The sequence below is a fragment of the Corapipo altera genome, unplaced genomic scaffold (genome assembly GCF_003945725.1).
Source record: "Corapipo altera isolate COAL_440 unplaced genomic scaffold, ASM394572v1 22b, whole genome shotgun sequence".
NCBI lineage: Eukaryota > Metazoa > Chordata > Aves > Passeriformes > Pipridae > Corapipo > Corapipo altera.
In genome coordinates this window covers 30052297-30072347 of record NW_020884876.1, presented here as the reverse complement: position 1 = coordinate 30072347, position 20051 = coordinate 30052297, and the positions used below count along the sequence as shown (strand labels likewise).

Genomic DNA, 20051 nt, shown 5'->3' with positions numbered 1-20051 from the left:
AATGATTAAAAGATAAGATGCTTTAATTTCACTGCCTTTAACATAAACATCCATTATTCAAACTGTTTACTCAGGAGTAAACGGAATAAAACCAAATGCAACTTGTAAGAATGACAAGTTTTTCCTCTAACTCTTGCAATCTTATTTTGTCCACAACCCGTTCATGGCCATCATTTACATAAACCACAATGATTTATTATACCACAACGTGGTAACATACAGACACACGTCTGAAATGGCCCCAGTGGATGGGAAGCCCAACAGACCGTACTGCCATTTACAGCAGACAGTTTGTTCTAGCAACATGAAAACAGGTTGTCTTATACTAAACAGCTTATTTATATCACATAAAGTACATTTTTGTACAGTACTTCACACCTTTTAAAAAGCACAGTCTTGTATTTAATATTCTCCAGTCAATAGTCATTGACGTTGGCACAGACAAATTATCAAACAAAACACACAGTTGTTGCTTGGACTGACTTAGTGTGGCAGGGCAAAGGTAACTCCTGGCTATTTGTGGTTAGTGGGAAGTCAAATCATTTGTGGGACATACAAAGACAATGTTTTAGTGCTCAGGAGCCCTCCTCCTTGTGCAGGCCTGGGAGAGGGGAGTCACAGCATCTGCAAACCCAGGACTAAGTTCAGCATTTGTACATGTCTTTCCAGGACTGGAATTTTAAAATTCACTTCTCTACAACAGTCTTTTCTAGCAGTTCACAACTAGGCAGATGAAGTTTTACTTTCTTTTTGCCATGGGGAAAGACCTGAACAGTTTAAAAACAGAAACTGGCTAGGTGTGGGTTTTTCTTTTAATGTACAATCTCAGATAACAGGCTTTGTTACTTTTAGTTTTCAAAGTCCAAAAATATAAACTCTCTAAAGTGCATAACTGTACTTACATTTCATAGAAACTATCTGAAATTCTAGCAATATACCATGTAAACAGCAGTAACTAAGCATCAGAAAATGCTACAATCTCATCAGTTTAAAAATAAAATGGACTGTTCCCTACATATCATTTATCAAGATTTGTCAGGGGCAAAACCCAGCAAAACAGATAATTTATCAGTACACAGTGCAAACAGGCTTTTAAAAATAAGCAGAGAAAACATACTCCCGGGAAGCCTTGGCCCACTGAAAAAATGCATGATTGATTATGAAAAAGGGCAGAAATTGCTTCTCTTGTCCATTTAAAGGTGTCCAGGCCCAGATTCAGCAAAGCACTCAAGCTTTAGTCCATTGTAATTCAGCAAAATCCCAAAGCAGACCAGTTTGAGGCACATGCTCACCATCCAGGTTTTTGTTTTGTTGAACTGGGCCTGAACAATACAAAAACGAGCCAGTGCTGAGCACCTTTTGGTAACTCAACATCCTTTCTCATCCCACGCTTTTACTAGCAGAGTGACACTGCAGCCATTTTGGCTCAGCTGCCTTACCTAAAATAACTAGGGAGAGCCTGCACGAACAGGCTGAAGGACAAAGGCACAGCTCTGTTTTCCTGGGCTGCCCTGTGTTAGGACAGGGGTTTACCCTGGTCAGGCTTCCCTTCCAGTCAAACACCTTCAAAAGCACTTTTTGAGCCCATCTGTCAGCCCAGTCAACACACCCAAAGGATCAGTTTTGCAGAGGCAGAGTCTCACATCTCTCAGGAGATGAGAACTCAGCACCTCTGAAAAGCCAAGCTCCAGGTCAGCACACAAGTCCTCCAGACCACTGGGAAATATGAAATTCAGTCTTCGCTGGTTTTATATAAAACAGGCAATTCTGCAGTCAGTAAAAAACCAAACCAACCCATGAGTTCCCATCCTAAGTGCTTTCACTAATGCCTTACCTATCAGGACTAGCAATGGGCATGTGCAACCCACTGGGAGATGGCTGCCTTTTGAAGAGTTCATGGGATCCTGAAGAGACCAAAACAGCATCAGTTTTGGCAAGAATTAACACAGCACATATGGCAAGTGAAACTACCACAACCCCAATACAATTATTTGTGAGCTTACTTCCCCATAATAAAGAGGGAAGGGGGAGGAGTTGTTCTGGGAGTCCTCTTGGCTCCTCTGGTACAATGTACATGAGGCCTGGCTACAACTGGCACTTGATTTCATCTCAGCCATTTGGCTTCTGCACACTGGCAAGGATCCCCTGGGGAGCTAAAGCACTATGGATGTGCTCTCCCTGGGACATCAGGGTCAAGCCCTGGCTTGGGCAGACCAAGGGGTGCACTCAAGCCTCTGGAGTGGGAGAGCAAGCCCAGGTGGCTCAGGACTGCAGAACTGTGAGCCCTCAGCAACTTGCTGCCTTTCTCCTTCAGGCAGCATGTTTGACACAAGCACCTGAATCAGTTGTCTCAGGACACTTTTCTGAAAGTCATAAGCAAATTTGAAAACACTGAACTGTCAAAACTTGCATCCGAGACACAGGCCCTTTCCACAGGCAGAACATGGCTCTGGGCTCTCAGTTCCCTGCAGTATCTTCTGTGCTGCCATACCTCCTACACACTGGGAAGAGACCATCCTCTGCTGCCACCATCACAGTGTCACTGCTGCAGCCCACACAGTTGTGAGGTACATAAAAGAACAAAGTTTAGGCTAGTGAGTATGTGGGACACCCATGTGGACTGCTCAGCTTAGACTCAGATGTTTGTATCAGATGATGAACTACTGATGGGGAGGGTCTTCCAGATATCTTCCAGATACTTTACACCAGATATTTAACCAACTACCCAAATCCCAAGGGATTCTGACTTTAAGCTTTTAAAACCTCTTCTCTTCCCTGTTGCCCAATCATAGTCATAATGTCACAGTATCACCTTCCAAGTGGAACAAGCTGGCAAGAACCTTCCTGCATGGTTCATTTTCTTTACTATCCCAAACAGATGTAGGTACTTCCTCTTCTACTTCAGTTGAATTGGCCATCAAAAAAGTGGGAAGAAAACCCAACTCAAACCTGGGCAAAACTGCAACTCACACCAGTTCTAGGTGATGGTGATGAGATTCTTAGAGCATTTCTCCAGAGCAACAGAAGATGCTGGACTCCAAACAGTCACGTCAAAAGTCTGAGCAAATCTTTACTGCAGCTACAAGAGAACAGTCTTGGTGCTACCTGATGTTCACATGAGAGCAGTCAGGGCGCTTGTCTGTTAAACTAAGGTAGAAGCTATTTGATGATTTCATTACTATTCATCCTACTGTGCCTCTTGCTATGAAATCCTGGGAAAAAAGAACAGTATGGCTGGCTTTGATATTCTAAATATTACAGGATCTGTAAGCAAATCAATACAGAAGGATCCCTTCAGTGCAGTCACTGAGCAGTGTCATGTCTCCTACACTGGCAAACTCCATTTTGGGCATCAGGCCTGGAGAAAGAGTGGGCAACAGTGAGTGTAGAGAGTGATGGAAATCCACCTTTCCTCCCTCTCCCACCTCCGTGAATGGCCCTTAAGTTCTCAGGGAGCTCCTCAACTCCCCCCAGTCAAGCTCCCGCTGCATCCACTTCATGCATTTGTCCATTTGATGCTCTCTCCTCTTTGTTTATTGGCAAAAACAATCTCCTCCTTTACATGATCTTGGAGCTAATATCTCTTTTACTGATCAGGACTTCCAGCAGCCTCAGCTTAGCCTTTATCTGCTTGTATTCATTGTACTCTTCAGCCATGGGAGTGCGGTCTTCTTTCTGCACATTCCTAGGGGGAGTGAAAGCAGATCATGAAGATTTCTGTAACAGGAATGCCCTCCCCTCAGCAGCCTCCCTCAGTACCCCAACAAGACCTACAAAGCAGCTCCTCTCCTCTACTCCTCATCAGAGAACAAGACCATCACTTTTATCCTTTGAGAGGAAAAAACCAAAATGAGGGGCAATCAATCTGCTTCAAAGAAGTGTGGGACCCTTGTGTATTGAAGCTGAACATTATCCCACAGTTCCAAATGGAAAATTTTATTTGAAACATGCCCTGCTTCTCTGAAATCGCCAGCCTCTACACAACAGCTGGAAAACAACTCAGGAGCCACCTGAGTGCCAGCTTGCTAGCCTGACAAAATAAAATACAGCCTCCTCTGGCTTGGCACCACAGCACTTGTTACAGGAACAGGCACACTTCTGGAAAAGAACATGACATCTGATCAGATTGCTCTTAGCTTACAAGAAACCTTTTAAGTTTCCAGTGATTTTACAAAAACCTCTAAGGATGACAGCTGGTGGCAAGAAACAAACAAGATAATTTACAAATACAGGAAAACATTCTATCAGCTCATTAATGAGGGACATTTTCTGAAAACAATAAACCCAGCTACACTAAGGCAGAAATACTTGTTAAACTAGTGTCTGAATATCTCACAGATAGACAAGAATAGGACAGAAATCTAAACATATATAATTTTTTTTTAATTTTTTTTCATCATTTTATGAAAAAAACTCAATTATTTTATTGCTGAATAACTCTTCCACCATTCCTGTCAGCTGTGCTAGAGGCAGCTGGATTTTCACAGTCTGTACTTTTGCTTCCCTCTGCTTATCCTAAGACAAAGTTTTCAAAGAGGCCATGGTCCCTGAAGTTCTTTGGCCTCTGTGTGTGTGTGAGTATGCACAAGGGGTTGTAATTTATTTTAACAGGCAACTGTAATAAATGTGGGTATTAAATGATAATGATTGTGAAGAAACACGTAATAGTCAATTCAGGTAACTTTCCATATTTGGAGCTCTCTGTAGATGCAAACCAGACAAAGTAGCTGAATAACGGAGAGAAATTATTACCTTCCATTTTGTCGGAAAAAATTATCTTCAAAGTCTCTCAACTTTTTTCTGATACGCTTTTTCTCTTCCCTGACTTCTTGGAGCTGCTCCAACAGTTCAGAGCTATTGGGTTTAAAGATAAATAAGATTATACATATGTACACAATTATAACAGGAAACATACAGTAAACCTACAAATGTAGAGTTACATATATGCCAAGCAACAGAGCTGCTCTGGCAACCTCATGTTACTTGAAATCAAAAGCTCTCCAAATTTAGTTCAGAGAAACGATCATACACTTCAGCTGAAGCCTCTAAGGAGGTCAAGTGTGCGTTTCACAATTTCCAATTTCCCCAGGGCACACAATTCTATGAAACTTGCTTGCTGAAGATGGGTCTGGGTTTGGTGACATTTACACGTTCAAGATTCAATGGTCACAACTTAAGGCTACCACCTACACGTGGTTGCATCAGACTCAGCAGTTTGAAACTAGCAAAGTTAGTTCCACTTGACCTCTCCAAAAGCTCAAAACCTTGTAGAGTAGATAGAGGCTTGCCACTGGTGAGGTGGGGTTATTATTTAGTGCTAGAATCCAAAGATGCAGAAGTTAAGTATGAGTATCAGGACAAGGTAGTTTCTTCCCAGATTCTTTCATATAAGGGTCTATTGCATTTAAAAATAAAGCACAAAACCTTCTCACTGAGATCATAAATGGAAAAAAAATCTAGACACTTTTCTGACAAATAAAATGCTATCTTAGCAAGAAATAACTTTTTGAAGTTGCCTGTGAATTTAACATACATGGATGCTTCATGGAGATTTGAAAGCCCCATATCCTGATTGCTCCTAGATGGCATCTTATCATCCACTGGGGAAACAAAGCCATCAGCATCATCTTCCAGTTGATCCAAGAAGCTACGCACGCTGAAATCTGTTTTCATGGTAATTGTGAAATCTGGCTTCACATTGCTGTCCTCCTCGGACCCCTCCTCTTCCTCCTACAAACAGGGACAGAGCACCCCCACAACAGAATAGGTTACTGCTTCCCTTCTCAGAAACAGGTTCCTCCTTTCACCACATGCACTGGGGAACATGTATGAAAAGAAGTGGATAGGCAGAGCAAACACTTCAATTGCCAAGCAATACACAGGACACCAGGAGACCATCAGTAAGGCAGCCCATACCCAAAGCAGGACAGAGAAACTGTAACCACCAGACTCGATTGGTTAAGGAGACCCAGGGCAACACAGCTGAGTAAAAAAAAATACCTGGGGTTCTTAGCAACACGTTGCCTTGTTTAATTTATGTATTCTGATGTAAATCAACCCACTTACAGTCATTATGCATACTGTCTAAAGCACATCAGCCATCCTCTGCCTTTTCCCTACAGCATACACCTGGCAGCATAAAGACTTCCAGGTTAAAATGTGGAATATTCTCTCAATAGTTGCAGCTCAACAGCTCTCTCTAATGGAGTGCTTGTAGAGTGATACCAATGAGCGCAGATCAGTCTTACAATTACCCAAATGTGGGATATGACTGACTGTAAAAGGACTGCTGTTGCTAACATGTTCCCGACATCAGCTCTGACCATTTAGCTGGAATACAGTAAAAATCGGAGTGGAAAACACTAAGTCTGAACTCTGCACAGTGCAATTTCCAGTTTCCCCAAGGCACACTGATGTGTTCCATTTTACAAAATTTATGGACATGAGGTCTGAAAGTCCCTACTGCACTTGGTATTCACCAATTCACAGCATTCTTGAATGTAGGGCTTGTCCTGTGACACTATCCAGAAATTATTTTAATTATCAGGGAAAAGGGCCCAGTCTCTTATGTATGGAGACATTTCTAGAAGGCAGTTTTCAACCTTAATATAAAGAATGAGGGATGAGCACGAGCGAAAGGTAGTAAATGCCAGCATGGGCAGTAAATCTCCTAAATATGTAAGTACGTGTATATATATATTTATTTTACAGCCATGTAACTCTAGCCAGGAAGGATCTAAGCACATGCATATCTTTAAAAGTGTTTGAGAGCTAATACCACTGAAGTCTTCAAAACAAACATATATTGTAGCATTAGGATCAAAAGAAGACATTTTCTTGACTTTTTTTTGGTGTGATTCCTTGTGAACAGTTCAATTATTCCTAAGAGATTACCCCTATATTTCAAGCAAAAAGGGAGAAGGTAACACTAGGACCTGGCCTAGTCCCATTAAATCCTCAAAGTCAATGATTCATAAATGCATACATTTAAATCAAATCATAGTTTGCCTAGAGTTTTCTTTTTAAGTTAAAGCTCTAGGCTATGATAATGCATTTCAAAGCCACAGGCCAAGAATTACAACCAAGTTTGAGGATGAAATAAACATCAGCTGGGGAGAAGTTCTGAGTAGTAATAATAATAAAAGATATAGAGAAGTTTGAATGAATCTTAGGAAAATCTGCAGGGAAAGATAATTTGTGAAAGTTAAAGCAATACCTAGCGACCCATTTGTCAGATGTAAATTTTATAGCTTAAACAGAAGGCATAAATCAGCAGTCACATACTGTTCTTAAACCCCGCAAACAACTCCAAGCTGAACTGGGGAGGGAAGACTGTTCATTTACCAGTCCCCAAATGTGCTGTGCTGCCTGGACAGGTAACGACAACCAGGGTTGCAGCAGAACACCAGTCCTGCTGTGGCATGGAGGAGGGTTTGCTAAGTCAATCTAAGCAAAAACAGTACATTTTGTTTTAGGAGAATCTCTCTGGCACCAAAGGAGAAGCTCCCATGCCCTTTCCTGTGTGAGCTTCTGGAAAGAAGTAAACAGACAATTCTCAAAGGCAGTGTGCCAAACTGCTCCTGAGGACAGATGCAAGGTGTCTTCCCCATGGATGCCCATGAGCCTGTCTTGCCTCACTCCAGGGCACCACGGGAGGAAGAGAAATTGCAGAAATTTCTTTTGTTTAGACCTCAGAGCCAAAACACTGCTCCAGCTATCACATTTTGCTGTTACAAATGAAAGAGCAAATTAAAAGGATCCTTAGCAAGAACTCAAATAGAAATGGCTATCTAAGGCCTTCCCTTTACACAAGTCTCACACAGGAATCTTATTTTAAACCTGCACCAGCATTTACACCTTGAACCAGAATGATCTTCAATGACTAGATCCATTTAGTGTGCACCTGTTGGGATCTTTTGGGTAATCATGAGGCATTCCAGAGTTACAAATATAAAATCTATAGAGTACCCCAACAACCCGATTGTCAGAGGCCTGTCAAATAGTGTTCTGCCAATAGAAGATCTATGCAGTGGCTGTTCTGGGGCCTTTTGGCCATTTCCTCTCTTTAGTTCTGAGTGAAGTTCAGTACAAAGCTGTCAGATGTGGCTCCACAGGTCTCCATTTAAGTGCTAACGGGCATGTAAAGTGTTAACAGGCTTAAGGTTGTCAACCTGATCTTCAGTCAGAAACCTCTCTAGGTTTGCATCCCCTGTAGGACACTGCTGAATCTGTTCCATGCTGCCCTGGCACAGCACCAGCCATGCTGGCCATTAGAGATCACCATAACTGACAGCTGAAGTTCTGACTCTGGGTGCAAGCATAGGTGAAAAACAGAGAACACGCTAAAAGAAAAAAAAGAGAAGCAAACAAAAACACTCCCCCACCAGAACACTACTGCAGATCTGATCCAGCGGTCATCTAGAAAATACTAAGAAGCTTAGTGATTATTAACCAGACTCCAAACAGCAGCTCAACATCTTCAGTCTGCAATCTGGTATCAATGAATATGTGTCTTGAATAGTCCACTAATACACAATCTACTGTAACTGCCTAGTAATCAAATTACCTGGGATGTTTAAGTCTACAGTACTTACACTATTAACCAAGCTCTGGCAGGGTAACAGACAAATAACCCAAGCGTGCTGAAGCCCTTTCTTCCCCTGTTACATTGCAAGGGTACCAAAAGTAAGCCAGAGCCCAGCTCCATGCTCTCTGTCCTGGTAAACTGTTGGACTTCACTCCTCAGGGGAAGGCCCAATATCATAGCAATCGTCATCACCTAGAATTATTACTCCACAGCAGCAAGAGAAGAAGAAACAACAATCCCGCCATCCAAATGACCAAGCATTAACTAGCAGAATCAAGTTGTTCTTACTTTCATCCTCATGTGACTTAGCTAGAAATACCCTTCACCAGGTGGTGACACAGAGCCTAGACAAAATAAGCACGTGAATGGGAGTAGGTCAGGATCCCGTAAGTGCCCCGGCTGGCTCCATGTGCGAGCGTTAGTTTTGTGAGAGCTCATTCCTACCACGGTGCTGTGTGCAAGCCACAGAGCTTTGGAGTGAGAGAAACTACCGCAAAACAAGTTAGTGTCATTAAAATGAAAGGAGGAAAGCAAGGAAGAAAGAAAGATACAAGGGTAATTGTGATTTTTATTTTTTTTTGAAGCAAACCAAAATATATTATGTGCAGATGGAGGGGGAAGGAGAAGGACAGGAAAGAATGCAAAGCCAAGGAAATACTGTAGTCTTATCTACAACAAGGAAAGAATCTGATCAGAATTGGTGAGGCTTAAAGCACCTACTGATTTTTCAGGAGGACACTGCAAAAAAATCAACACTGACAAAAAAAAAATCAATCATTCTCTTTCATTGGTATAAGGGGAAAATTGATGCAAACTGAGCAATTAGTTAGCAGCTGGAGGTCTTCACCTTTATTTCCTTGAAGAAGGAAGCTGTTTCGCCCTCGATAATTGGCTGCAGCAAAGGGCTTCTCCGCTTGCTGGAGGGGGAACCCTGTGACAGGTGTTAACAAGTATGTTACATTGTGAACCCCTTTCTCCTCCACCACCTGCTCTCAGCTCATTCTCACCCATACATTCACTCCCAGCTCATCGCTGGACCACCAGGAGGAATCTATTTCTCACAGAAAAAAACATTCCTGGCAAACCCCTTGAACCTTGGGCTGATTTTTCGCAGGATGTTGCTTAGCAAAGGACATCACTGCCAATCTCCTTTGAGAAAAAAGCTTGGATGCTAGAATACTAGCTGGGCAGTAAGTACAAAGCAAAGGTTGCAAGAAAATAATCCCCAGCCCAAAGTCCATACACACACACACACATCTGGATGGTTCTCCAGAGCTACAGCGTAAGCTCAGTGAGGCTCTCCAGACCTGCTTTCCAGGAGCCTGATTTCCCACTGAAGTTCCTAATGATGCAGAGATGGATTTTCAAATGTATCCTGACTCTGTATGAGCCTCTCACTGTTCTCACTCAAGGGGGCTGGGGAAAGCCAGTCTGATCTCTCCTCTGATAGCCACTGTAAAATTTCAGTTTTGTGTCTAAACAGGACCTGAGCTCCTTTGAGAGCTTTGTGTTAAACTGCCCACAGCACACTTACATGGCATCTTCCTTCATGATTGCCAGCACTGCCTTCAAAGCATCCATTTTGGGGAGTATTTTGCATATTCAGGGAGGAATAGTTTTTTTGTTTTGTTTTAAATGCAGGACTAGGACCACCTCCCACTATTTGCAGAAAAAAGCCTCGCTTCTCAGTGTGACTGCACTGAGTGATACTGCCAGTCCGTTCACATCACTGGCAGTCTATAAAAAGCGGACAGGACATCAGCACAGCTTGGGAACAGCAAAAAAAGTAACGGTTCATACATGATGGACAGAGTAAACAGGAACCATGATAAAAGAATTCTCGTTCCATAGAAAGGCTCCAAGTATTCTGTGTGGGTTTTTTAGATCAATTTTTTTTTGAAGTGGCTTACCAAGTTGTCTAAAATGACAGTGAATTTGCTCCCTAGAGGCATATGTTGGGTTCCTTGCTTGTGGCTGTGTCTCCTTGCCAAAGCACCACTTTGAATGAGGGAATATCTACCACTTGTAGGATCTCTTTAATACAAATTAAGCATCAGAAGACTGCCAGCCCTTTCTTTCACCAAGGACACTGCTATGCCCTGTGGGATCTAAGCAAGTCTGTGTTCCTGACATACAACTCTGTGTAACCAAGCAGCATGAAAGACCTACAGCTCAGCATGGGTTGGTATGGAAAGGGAAGTGAGGCTGTAGCCAAACAGAAGATGATGAAATAACAGCAGCAGCCCAATGGAAAGAGAAGAAACAACACAAAGTGAGATGTGTCCCATGGCTCATGGGTGGGCACTTAGAGACCCTTGATCAGATTTGCCCTACTTCAGTATAAGGTGTGTCACCGATTCACTCATTTGCTTGATCTTTGAGTGATCAGGGAGGTTGGGACTTGGCCTCAGTGTTGTATGAAAAAGTGTGGTGGTTCCTGCTTCCTCAGCTTGAAACCAAAGAAACAGCCCCCAAAAGAATGCTCTACTCACAATAATAGGGATGGTGCTGGCTCTGGAGAGGATCTGTTTGACCAAGCGATACCTGTCATACAATGGCTTCATCACCAGTCGTTCATTTTTGGTAACCTGAAAGGGAGAAAGAAGAGAGATCCATGAAGCCTGAAGCAGTACTCCACTCTAGCTCACATGCCTGCAATCACCATTAGTATGAGGAGGCTTGAAAGGAATTGTATGGAGACGACAGGAGAGTAGCATTAGCCCTGAAATTGGTAATGCAAGTGCTCATGTACTCATTGCAACTCCTGTGCCCAGTGCCAGTTGAGCTGTGGGTGGAGTGTCTTGTGAAGGTGGCTGTACGACACAGGTGGTTTAAATGACTGATTAGGTGTCATGTCCACAGTGCAAAATGACCCTCAGAGGCAGCAGTCTGTGCCTGCAATCACAAGTACAAGATGAGGTTTCCCATCCTTATTCCTGTGGCTGGCCCTCAGAGGCTGTACTTATGATTCAGGAAAAGGGAAAAGAGCTGCAATGACTGGACATTACAATGTAAGGAGACTTTCCCCAAGCAGGTTAAACTACGGATTTCATAAAAAAATGACTTTCTGGCTTTGTTATTCCTCTTAATTTCCTGTCCAAGCCAGCAGTTTTTCACTTTTTCAACCCCCTAACCTTGCCCTCCACACCTCCTTCCAGTCACCTTGCTGGGGAGAAGTTACTACAGAGCTGAGAAGGGACGAAAGTGCCAGGGCTATGTGGCATAAAGAATACAGAATAGTGCTGTAATGTCCACCTCAGGCATTCCTTACATTGCTCTGTCCTTAACCCCACTCCTAACTGCCTGTTGTGCTCCCTCCTCAGTCTGAGAGCATTAGAAACTTAAGTGTATTCATTTCTGTTTTAATTCCAAGTTTAAGCTAAGCGAAAAACTGTCCGTAGCACTGACAGTGCAGAAGGGAAGACCTAACGGCCAGTAGCTAGTGTGGGAAAGCAAAGGTCTGTCCAACTAAGTACTAGTTGTGAAGAAGCTCTTTTATTTCTTCAATGTTGTGTTACAGTAGGGTTAGAACACAAACAAACAAAATCCTCAGCAGAACCTGATCATCATTCAGCACTGCCTGACCCACATCCTACGATGAGTGTCCTTCCATTAGATCTTTTGTCTAACTTTAGATTATAAAGCTCTTATGGGGAAGCTTTAACTGATGTCATGCCTATCTTCCTCAAGGCTTTCTACTGCTGCTAATCACCAGAGCACCTGAACAACCGCCATATAAAAATCATCATTGACAGCGTAACCTCTGGGGAGCTTTGTGCGGCCTCTTTTTCTACAACAGAAATAGGAGGAAAGGGAATACAGCTTGAGATGGGGAGGAAATTTTAAAGTGAACTGCCTTTTATTTTGTCTGCAGTTGAATTTCACTGGAGTAAGCTTTCTAAAGCTTTCACATCCTCCCTCCAGAGTAGGAGAGGGTGTTGGTGCAAGGGGCAGAAGAGCTGTAAGTATTGCCAGGAATGGGATGGCAGGGATGAACTCAGAATCTAGAGGTAGCATCTTCCTCCTGAAAACCAAGCCTGTTTCCTATGTTGGGGGCAGATGAACAGGGAGGAAAGAGGAGAAAGATCTTTTTACTGCTCTCTCTGTTCAATGCAAACACACCCAAGCCTGATACAGGGCACCCAGATGGGCAGTCTGAGCTCTAGGGCCGAATGTTCCACACCTCCAAAGCACAGCAGGGCTCCGATACTGCCTGTTCGTTGAGTAAGCAGCTCACACGGATTAGAGGAATGTCAGCAGCATCAAACAATTCACTCAGCCCTCTTTGTACTGAGTTTTGTATTCATGTGTCTGCACTCAATTGCACTGGCTAGCAAGTTGCCTCCATCTTTGGACATTTCTCTGTAACTAATCAAGAATACAACTGTAGAAACTGAGTAGTCTAAAATTATATATATGTAGTATTAATCCTACCTTTATTAGACTAGCAGTTAGTAAAACAGGAGGTACAGCACTACTGTTGGCTCAGACAGTCTCTCTTACTTCAAAAAAAACCAAACCAAGATTGTGCTGAGGCTCATGTTGAGGCTGAGAACTAAAGCATTCAATTAATAATATTTCAAAGTTGATAAACAGTACTGTTCTGTACAGAAAAATAAACATAAGCCTTGGCATGGACAAAAATCCTTAGGTATGTTGAAGAATGGAAAAGATAAGCAACACGCTTCAGTGTCTGAATATCAGTATGGAGGAACAACATAGAAAATTAATTCAGGCATTGGAAGTTAAGTGTATGGAATCTGAGACTTACACCAGCAAACTTAACAGAAAGCAGATTCTGAAAGTAAATGCTTAGCACACAGGCAAACTGTCTCATTAAGTAAACATAAGACCAGCAAAGCCTGAGTGTATTTTGGGAGAACATGAAAATGCAAAGAGACTGCTGGAATAATGGAGCCTTTGACACAACTCCACATGGCAGAAGAGCTGGAGCTGAGGAACAGACCATTGGTTGCGTTGTTAGAGCAGCTCAAGAATTTCTGCAGAGACAGACTTTTGGCTTAACTAGAACAGTTCAGTTCCACCTTTGCAGGTTCGTGTATCACTGGTGCAGAAAGACCCAGTTGCACAATAAATCTGAGCTCCATTGTTTTTCTTGTTTAGTTAAATGTCTTTAAGACAAAAAAAACTTGGCTGAACTATCCCCATTCTCCTCAAACTCTCAGTACTTTTCCACTGCTGCACTGCCAGGAGCTAGGAACAGCAAAAGCTGATCAGTTACAGTCTTCCTTGCCATGCACTTCAGTGTTGCTAGGTATAGACTGCTTACTTAAAAACAAATAAATTAAAAAGCAGTTGTATAAATGAAGCAAGGGAAGGAGGGGGAAAAAAGGTGTGCTGATGTGATAGGCTCTGGGCCTGTTTTTTTTTAAACAGATTTAAGTGAGTTCACTTCAGAAGGATGCTACCTGTTGATTTACATCATTGTAAAGGCAGCAAAAGCAGAGTTGGTCTCATGGAGAAGACAGGGAAGGTTAAGTGGACTCCCTTGTGCTTCCCTTTTGCTATTTTACACAGGAATAAATCTGCATTTCCTCTCATATAACTATGCCCTTTTTAGTTGCTAATATATGTGATTGTACAATATTAGCACTTCATGAACGTATTTAAATAAATTAGTGAGACTTTTTTAAAAACAATGGATAAAGAAGGAAATAATTCAGAAGCAAAAGGAAGGAAAAGATCAGGAATCCCATGCAGGAGCAGAATGACAGATTTGTCAGCTGCACTAATCAAGTACTCCTTATAAGCAGTAATTTGCTGCTCCCAAGCCACTGCTCAAAGGATTAGCACCACTCTGACATTAAGTTACTTTACCCATGCAGCTGGTAGCAAAGATTACAGTGTCATCACTGAAAGAGAAGGAGGGACTCACAGAAAGCCAACTTGGTGGCCTGGAAGCCACTGTGTTTCTGCCACAGCAGGGATCGACACAATACTTAATTCCCCGTCTTCATAAATAATTTGGCTTTGTTAAGATCAAATGTACAAGAAAACTCATGCCATTCTCTTCCTCTGGTACACAGATAAAACCCACCTCTTTCTCAGGAGAAGAACCAAATGTCCTGTCAACTCCCTTGGAGTGCCTTCCTGGTTAGCCATTAATACCAAAAAACTGCAAACTTCCTGGTTGGATGGGAGACAACACACAAACTGGATGTCTGTGGAATCTAGTGAGTGTCATACCAAAATAACGCACACTTGCCCTCACTGGGCCTGTGGGCTCTGTCCTGCAGGTGTCTGTCAATCCCTGTGCTGTGTGTGGTACCACCTTGCCTAGAACAGACTCCTCAGTGGCAGTGGATTAGAGGATGCATGGGGGGTTTGAAGAGCAAAAAGTTCCAGTGACCAGTGACTACAAAGGAGCATTATGGGCATCATTTACCACGGACAAAGACACAGAAAGATATACTTTAAAAAAAAAAAAAAGGTGCAGTACATACCGGTCTGCCATGAATGCCTTCATAATACAGCAAAGCTTTTTGAAGAGCCACTTTTTCAGCTGCTATCTGATCTCTTGTCATGTCCTATGAAATTTGGCACAGAGAGAGAGGAGGAGGAAGAAGAAAACAAAGTCAGATTCCTGGACTCAAACAATACTGATCTGTGGTATAATCAGTCATGTCATATTGTCATGAAAGTTTTGAAGATTCCAGCTATATTGCCAAGGAGACTGTGAGTAGAACCCTACATACAATGCAGGCAGATTAAAAACATGTAAATTTTGCATATGAAGGTATTTTTTAAGGGGGATTCATTGATTATCAGTGTGCTTTGAAAAAACAAGCTATGCATCTTTCGATGATTGTGGCTCTTTTTCGGTTAAGATCTGCAGTGAAAATTCTACAACAGAACACACGTCCTTTCTTTTTCTACAAATGTGAGACAAGCTCCAATACTTCTTGCAAAACTTGACACCTTTGCTTTGACTGCCACAAATACACTTTACCAAGAGCTGAAGCGCAGTCAGATCATCTCCTTCTGCCAATTCTGCCATGAAGTGAAAAGCTGTGGCAGACAGACTGAGGGGACAAAGCCAAAAAAATAAAGGGCAGACAGACAGACTTCTCTAACTAAGTTGGCCAGAGCTCTCCCACTGAACTTACCTGACTCCACGCCTTCTCTCCCTATCACAGCACCAAATACTATCAACAGGCCCTCTACAAACAGCCAGGCTTGGATTCTTGCTACAGTCAGAAAATAGCCAAACACACACTATGTGCAAGTTCTTCTTCTTCAGATCTATTAAACAAAGATAATGCTGTCTGCCTCACTCTTACAAACCACTGCACAATTTACATGTCAGCAGACTCAAGGACTTCACTTACAAGGCTGCCCAAACCTCAGGAGCATTCAACATCAGACACAAAGACCTCCCTGCTGATAACCCTCAGAGATTACAGCAGCTAACAGAGCTCCATGTGAAACTCTGAAGGGTAGTGATAAAATACCCTGAGAGAATAGCATTCAGCTTTGAAATAAATAGAAGCAAACAGATGACACAATCTCCAGAATCAGTGGAAGACTCAGAATTTGCCAGAAGCCCTTGGATGTAACAACAGAAATAGTCAAATGCAGGGCAGGAAATATTGCAATAATTCAGAAACATTGCTCAGAATATACAATGGTCAGACAAAGAACATACGATGACATAGAAAAGAAACTGAGCTCTGGAAAAAAATCAGATACTAAGGGGCAGAGGGAAAGAAACTAAAGCAAGTGAGCCCAGAGTAAAGGTTGTAGACTTTTTAACAAAAGTAGAAGACCACAGTAGTGCTCTCACAAGTGACTGTGCAGCCACAAGTTACCTACTTGTACTTAAAGACCTAAACCTGATCTGTCTACATCATACCTTAATATCTTCAGGTCGATTTGTCTCTGCTCGTTTTTCTTGAAGCTTCTTCTGGATAGAGTCAAGGGTTACTTCCACAGCAGGCTTGGCAGATTTATCTGACAGGTCTTGCTTCTTGTCATCATCCTTTTCCAGCTGAGAGCCAAAGCTCTTGGGAAGCGTGTTGCTTCGCTGACGCACAACAGGGCCAAGGTCTTCCTCCGATATCTTCAGTTTTGACTCTAAACAGGGACATTGGAAGATGCGTAATTTGCCATTTTTAAAATGTGACAGTGACAGGATTGCTACCTCACATCAAATCTAAATAAGTCAGAGTTGAGCCGCCCCCCAAAGGTGCACCAGTGGTGGCTGCTCACCTTTAAGCTGCTTTCGGAATTTGGCCAAATCATTTGTCCATTTGAGCACTTCGGGGTTGGCTGCTTTGTCGCTGTGGGAAGGCTGGGAGGAAAGAATAATCATGCTGAATCTGTGTTAAGCCAACAGAAGAGACTCACTGAAACAAGTGTGTGGGACAAAGAGGTACAACAGAACTTGGATCCAGCACAGAGCACAGTCACTGTTTTCTGACTGGCACCTGCACACCTCTGACCAGCTCATTTCAGATCTTGTTTTAATTGCTCCTGCCCTTCACAACACTGTCTTAGGGGCATCATGAAATTGATTTTCTTTTTAGAAAACACAAAACATCTGACAGCAACAATTAAGTCGTAGAAGTGGCTCAGAGGGCCAGATGCACATTGGAATCCTTGTGCCTATTGTTTTGTAACAAGAGGGCACCTCCAAAATAGGAAACCTAACACGAACAGTTTGAAAAGTATTAGGATACATGTATCCACACCAAAGGCTGCCTTATATCCAAAGACAACAAAATAACCTAAATGCTAGGCTACAGCAAACTCTGAGCATTTCTTCCAGCCTTTTTTACTGCAGGCAAGATCCTTTCAGTACAATTCTTTGTACTTCAGTCTCCAACAAAGATACACACATGCAAAGCTTTGGTTCCTTAAAAAGCTTTCTGTGCATCGGAAGGGCATGTCAGGAACAATTAGAGTACAGTCCACCACCGCTGCTCAGCAGCAGACTGTGGTTCCTTGCTCAGGAGTGAAGGCAGCTGTTCTCTCTCCTCTGCAATGCACAGGTGTCCTGGGATTACCACAATGCAAATGAGATGTGCAAATGTGCTTTCCATAAGCTGAACTTAAATAAGTAAACAAAGAGAAGTTTAACATAGCTATTCCTACACACTGTCTTAAGCAGAGATCAAAATCCTATGAGTTTATTAGACTCTCTCTTGTGCTGCACTGATAGTACATAATACCTGGAAAGGTAATTTGCTTGGTATGGATATGCATTTTTTTAGGGGCAGCAGCTTTTTTAATTTCTTCTTTTTTTTTCCTCCTTATAAAAGCTTTCAAGCCCTCTGTACGTTTGACACATTTCCCTGATGCCCCTTCCTTTTGTTGTTAATTCATATATCTCCACATAAATGCTAAGCTCCTAGAAACTCACTCTGTATTTCCTCTCCTCTTCGAATTTGTCCTCAAATCTCCTGATTTTTTTCTTCAGTCCCTGAATCCTCCGGGTGAGTTGTGCAGGGGTAAGGTCTTCTCTGTCATCTTCATAAGATCCTAAGGATGAACTCCGCCTCCTACCAAGAACAGAGATTGCAGGAAGAGTTTATCCAAACAGCCACAGAACATCTCGATGCAGAGAACGGCATTTAAACTTTGGGTAAATAAAGGCAAAGCCCAGAAAGTGAGAATGCTATGTTGCTACTCGGTAATGACAGATAGCAAAAGATGCTCTAACAGCCTCTTTCAGCAGCAGCAACTCCCTAGATATAAATTCACAAATCCAGAAATGATTAGCTACCAAGAACTTTCATAAAAACAACAGTTTCCTGTGAGTAGGAAAAGAAACACAGCACAGCTATCTGATGTATATAATATGATAACATATGAGGATGTTGCTTGATGCAGCTGGGAGGGAGGGTCAGCACAGGCAAATCACCACCCACCTCATGAAGGAATGAGAATTGGGAGGAGAAGGAGGCACTTCTGTATCATCCAGGTACTGCTGGCTCTGTCCATAGGCATAGAAGCGAGGGGACAGCATAGGATCGCTGTCCTCATCCAGCAGCTGGCGAATTAAGCGCCCAGCCTGCGGGGAAAGGCGAGCCTCATCTGAGTCTAAGCCGTCTCGCTGCCATGAGGAAAGAGCAGGGATGGGCTCTGGGAACAGTAAGACAAAGGCTGGTTTTATCGTTTTTGTTTTACATGTAAGACAAGACTCCAGGTAACTTTTCTAATGAACCTTGACCCATTTGTCCTGGACCATGACTCCTTGCCACCAGGCATTCTCCGGTCATTACTCGCATCTGCCCTGTGTGCAAAGTAATACAAAGCACTGCCTGACCACACGGGCACCCTACACAAATGTAAGTAATCTCTTAGGTGCAACAGAAAACTGTGCCCAAAAGATGATGAGGAATTACCACAGACTGACTCTAAACAAGGCTATCACCAGGTAACACCTTTGACTAAAATGCTATGCTGGACAGAGAGAATTATTGGAACATGTTAGTACAAAAGAGGCAACTGGATTACAAAAGGATATTTTTTCAGTTTCAGGATGCACAAATACTGTAAATGAGTAGGTCTTCCTGTAGCCTCCAGCTCTCCAGTGCAACCCGGTCACCTGCTACTGGAAATTCAAAGCCTCAGAGTAAACATAGGTTCTTCTAGTCTGCAAGCAAAAGGTGTCTGGCACTACTATCTGTTCCACAGGGTGCCTAGCCCATAAATTAACAATTATGGTAATATGGTCCCAATTTCCCCTTATCTCTTTCACATGCAATCCTGCTGCTTAACAGCATAGTACAAAAGGGAGGAAATTCTCAGTCCCCTGGATTACATAAGCAGCTAGAAGTAAAAGTAATGTTGTACAGGGAGATGGAAGTGGGAAAGGGAAACCCAACTTAGCATTGCTGATTAGCATAATAGAGCCCACGGAAAGCAATCGCCTCAATCTTGTGATCACTCCCTCCAGATGCCATAAGGAGTCCAACATTTTGTGTTCAGATAGTTTACTAAGCTGATTTGCATGCTCCTACTTAAACTGTCTAATCCTGTGGTGCTAAGAGCCAGGCTTTGAACTTATAAATCTAACAAACAGTTCTAGAGTCAAGTAACAAAACAAAAACCTTATAGAAAGCTCCCAGATCACTCGCAGAGCTATGGACTAACTGTTTCCTGTGCCTAGTGTGTCTTTTCTCCATTCACAAAGAGAAGGGGCTTTAGAAGTTATCAATTTATGAAAAAAACTCAGTTATTTCCTTTTCCTGAACAAAGATAACATTTTCACAGCTCAGAGTGGATTGCACAAGGACTCCCCTGCAGAACCTCTATGCTGTTTAATATTCCCCCTCTGTACAATTCGGGCAGTGCAAAATCATCCCCGATGCAGTAATGACAGGCTCAGTGGTTTTTTGCCCATACACATCTTCAAAGGATGCTCTGCTCTCCTCCTTTTCTCTTCTTCCTTAGCACATGAATATAAATGGCATGCCTCTGCTTAGAGGCTGGTGCTGCA

The 20051-nt window shown here is 42.6% G+C and overlaps 1 protein-coding gene across 11 annotated transcripts in view; it reads right to left on the bottom strand.

Annotated features, from left to right (window-relative positions):
• The window catches only part of FAM13A (family with sequence similarity 13 member A), a 137766-nt gene continuing 117715 nt past the window's right edge, over positions 1-20051 (bottom strand). For 10 of the 11 annotated variants that reach the window (XM_027636106.1, XM_027636103.1, XM_027636108.1 and 7 more), the window contains 10 exons: positions 18478-18691; positions 17970-18108; positions 16817-16898; positions 16461-16681; positions 15052-15135; positions 11080-11175; positions 9435-9518; positions 5534-5730; positions 4753-4854; positions 1-3685 (listed from right to left, as the gene is read on the bottom strand). In XM_027636106.1, the coding sequence (XP_027491907.1) occupies positions 3559-3685; positions 4753-4854; positions 5534-5730; positions 9435-9518; positions 11080-11175; positions 15052-15135; positions 16461-16681; positions 16817-16898; positions 17970-18108; positions 18478-18691 (1346 nt within the window). In that variant the 3' untranslated portion in view covers positions 1-3558. The remainder of the gene's footprint in view (positions 3686-4752; positions 4855-5533; positions 5731-9434; positions 9519-11079; positions 11176-15051; positions 15136-16460; positions 16682-16816; positions 16899-17969; positions 18109-18477; positions 18692-20051) is intronic. The other variant, XM_027636107.1, reaches the window with a different exon arrangement.